The 3,243-nt window shown below is 71.9% G+C and overlaps 1 protein-coding gene across 1 annotated transcript in view; it reads left to right on the top strand.

Moving 5' to 3' along the window:
- The window catches only part of CEP170B (centrosomal protein 170B), a 19,787-nt gene that overhangs the window by 10,084 nt on the left and 6,460 nt on the right, over positions 1-3,243 (top strand). The window contains exons 6-8 of the mRNA XM_029950763.1: positions 39-154; positions 320-2,002; positions 3,007-3,238. Coding sequence (XP_029806623.1) covers positions 39-154; positions 320-2,002; positions 3,007-3,238 — 2,031 coding nt within the window. The remainder of the gene's footprint in view (positions 1-38; positions 155-319; positions 2,003-3,006; positions 3,239-3,243) is intronic.

The raw sequence follows: 3,243 nt of genomic DNA, 5'->3' as shown, positions 1-3,243 counted from the left end.
CCCTGCCCCAGGGAAGTCCCGCCTCTCCCCTGCTGCAGACACAGCTTGCCCTTTGCTCCACAGGGCCCCACGGCGCCGGGCTCCCCCGGGGGTCAGAAGTGGGTGTCCCGCTGGGCCAGCCTGGCGGACAGTTACTCAGACCCAGGCCTGGCAGGTGAGTGGTTCCAGCCCAGCAGTGGGGAGAGGGTGGCCTCGGGCCTTGCATCGACATGCAGGTGTGCATGCGTGCTGGCCGTCGGGAGGAGGGTCCGACTTCTGGGACGCCTCGAGGGCCTGCAGGCCTGCGGCCACTCCAACCAGCTGGCCCTTGTCTTTGCAGAGGAGAGCCCTGGGCGCAGAGCTGGGGAGCTCGAGGGGGCCTTGCCTGTGCGCCAGCGACGGCTACTCCCACAGCTGCCCAGCGACCGGGCAGACAGCCCTGGGGGCCTTGAGGCTGCCAGGAAGAGCGGCCCTGGGCCTCCGGAGCCGGGCAGTGAGCAGGCCAGCTGTCTCTTCGGCCAGGAGGACTTGGAGCCTGACAGCCTCAGCGATGCCAGTGGGTCGGACGGTGGACGGGGCTCCGAGCTGGGTGGGGGACCCCGCGAGGAGAGACACAGGAGCCCCCAGGAGGGACTGGCATGGACAAAGGGCCGACGTTCCCCAAGGGCCCCCGGGGAGCCAGCCCCCACCTCTTTCTTCATTGGGGACCAGAACGGGGAGACGGCCTTCCCCAGGAAACCGTCTGTGGCTCCAGGGGAGGCCGAGGGCCCAGGATGGGTGGCCCAGGCCAGCCCCCCGGCCAGGGACGGTGTCTACGTCAGCGCCAGTGGGAGGATGGTCGTCCAGCTGCGGACTGGGCGGTCCCTGGAGCCCGAGGGCTCTGCCCCGGCCTTGGTGCGGCAGGAGAGCTTCAGCAAGGAGCCGGCCGCGGGCGCCCCGGTGCCGGGCCGGCTCCCCCACATCCCCAGCCACCCGCTCCTGCAGGACCTGGCTGCAGCCCGGGCCTCTCGCGCGGACCTCCACTCACAGGATACCCACCTGATTCTGAAGGAGACGGAGACGGCCCTGGCGGCCCTGGAGGCCCGACTGCTTTCCAAGCCCACGGACGAGGCAGAGGGGGAGATGGGCGGTGCCCCCGGGCCGCCGGACGACTCCCTGTCTGGGGACTCTGACGTGGACACAGCTAGCACTGTGAGCCTGGTCAGTGGTAAGAACGGGCCCAGCCCGACCAGCGCCCAGCCCCTGGGCCTGCAGAAGGACAAGCCACCGTCCCCGCCAGCAGCACAGGACACGGAGACTGTCTCCTTGAACGGCGCCCGGGACCGGCTGTCAGAGAAGCGTCACCCACTGGGCCCCACGGACGTGAGGCGCCTGGCAGCGCGGCGTGGCCCCGGGCCCCAGGTACCCTCGGACTGGCCTGACGAAGAACGAGGCTCGGGGCCGGCCCGCCCGCCTGGCACAGACACGGTCACCGCTGACCACGAGCCCCCTGTGGCAGCCGGGGCAGGGCGACCAGGGCCTCGCCGGAAGCCTGCGGCCCCGCCGCCGTCTCCGGCTGCCCGGGAAGAGCAGGGCCGCGGCTCCACCAGCTCCCAGAAGGCACAGCAGGTGCTGACCCGCTCCAACAGCCTGTCCACGCCCCGGCCCACGCGGGCCTCCCGGCTGAGGCGGGCCCGGCTGGGGGACGCCTCGGACACAGAGGCTGCGGATGGGGAACGGGGACCCCCGGCCCACCCGGAGCCGGTGGCACGGCCAGCTGCTGAGCAGGCCAAGAAGCTGTCGCGTCTGGACATCCTGGCCATGCCCCGGAAACGGGCCGGCTCCTTCACGGGGCCCAGCGACTCGGAGGCGGCCCCCGCCCGGGCCGGCTTCTCCGGCCGCAGCGTTGAGCTGTACTGCGCTGGCCGCAAGCCCGTCATGGCTGAGGCGCGGGCTGCTGCCAGGAAGGCCGCCAACTCCACCACGGTGCCCCGCCAGCCCTTCAGCAGGGCCCGCCCGGGCAGTGCCCGATACTCCTCGCCTGGTGAGTGCCGGGGGCAGCCAGCCTGGGCAGTGGGCTTGTGGCGTCCTGTGCCCCATGCGCACGGGCAGCCAGCCTCCGGCGAGGCCCAGGCTGCAGGGTGGAGGGCTCCCGCTGACCGCAGGCGTGCCCATGTGGCTGCAGACAGCAGGGTAGGCGGTGCACTCTTCCCTGGCACTCTGGGCTGCAAGCTTGTGGGCCCAGGCAGAGGCCTGAGCTGTGCCCCGGGGGCCGGGGAGGGTGCTCTGCGAGGACCCCCCGGATGCCCACAAGGCTGCAGGCGCAGGGCCAAGTCAGTCTCTCCCACACGTCCCTGAGCAGAGGCTCCGGGCCACCCGTGGTCTGTGCACATGCACAGTGAGGATGGGCTGTGCTGTGGCAGCTGGTGCCCATCTCCTGCCCAGGGGGGACCTGATGTCTTGCCCACTAGGGAGCTTGTCCCTGAGTGAACTGAAGTATCTGCTGGCCCAGCTCCTCGAAGCTCCTGGGCCTTTCTGCAACCGCAGCTGGGCGCCCCTGCCTTCTGGGTCCCTGGGGGCCAAGGCAGTGTCCACTGCCCACTGGGGGCAAGGGGTGCCGAGGGCCCGGCTCCACTGGAGGACGAAGCAGGGACAGTACAGTCCAGAGCCGAGGACCCACTGCCCGTCCCCATGTTTCCCCCCAGCGTGTTTGACGCTGCCGTGGGGCCTCAGGGCAGGGTGCACAGGGAGTCAGGGCTGAAGAACGGGAAGGGGTCCCGGGGCTGGGCCTGGTCCTCATTGGGAGGTCTGCCCTGATTTGGGGTCTCCGTGGGCGTCGATCCTCCGCACAGGACACGCCACTGCCCAAGGGCTGACCAGCTGCAGGCCGTGGAGGCACCAGGCCGCCTGCCCCGCTGTCGGCCTCTCGGCCGGTGGTGGCCTGTCCCGCAGCACCGGGCCCTCGCCCAGAGGGACCCGGGTCTGCTGCTGGGTGCTGAGCGCTCCTCTGTTCCGTTCCTGCTCCGGGAACCGCGCCCCGCGCCCCAGGCACGCGCCGGCGCCAGCAGGGCTCCGACTGCACGTCCACGTCCGAGGAGGAGTACGGCTCCCCGCAGCACGCCCGCGCCCGCACCTCGGCCGCCACGCAGACCCCCAGGGCGGGCGGCTCGGTCCGGCCCCGCCCCCGGGCCCCTGGCCTTCGGGACACGGACGACGAGGAGGAGGACCCGGACCCCTACGGCTTCATCGTGCAGACGGCCGAGATCGCCGCGATCGCCAGGTGGG

This window comes from Suricata suricatta, chromosome 9, assembly GCF_006229205.1.
Source record: "Suricata suricatta isolate VVHF042 chromosome 9, meerkat_22Aug2017_6uvM2_HiC, whole genome shotgun sequence".
In the NCBI taxonomy this organism is placed as follows: Eukaryota; Metazoa; Chordata; class Mammalia; order Carnivora; family Herpestidae; genus Suricata; species Suricata suricatta.
The sequence above is the reverse complement of the archived record's forward strand: the minus strand, read 5'-3'. Positions and strand labels throughout refer to the sequence as shown.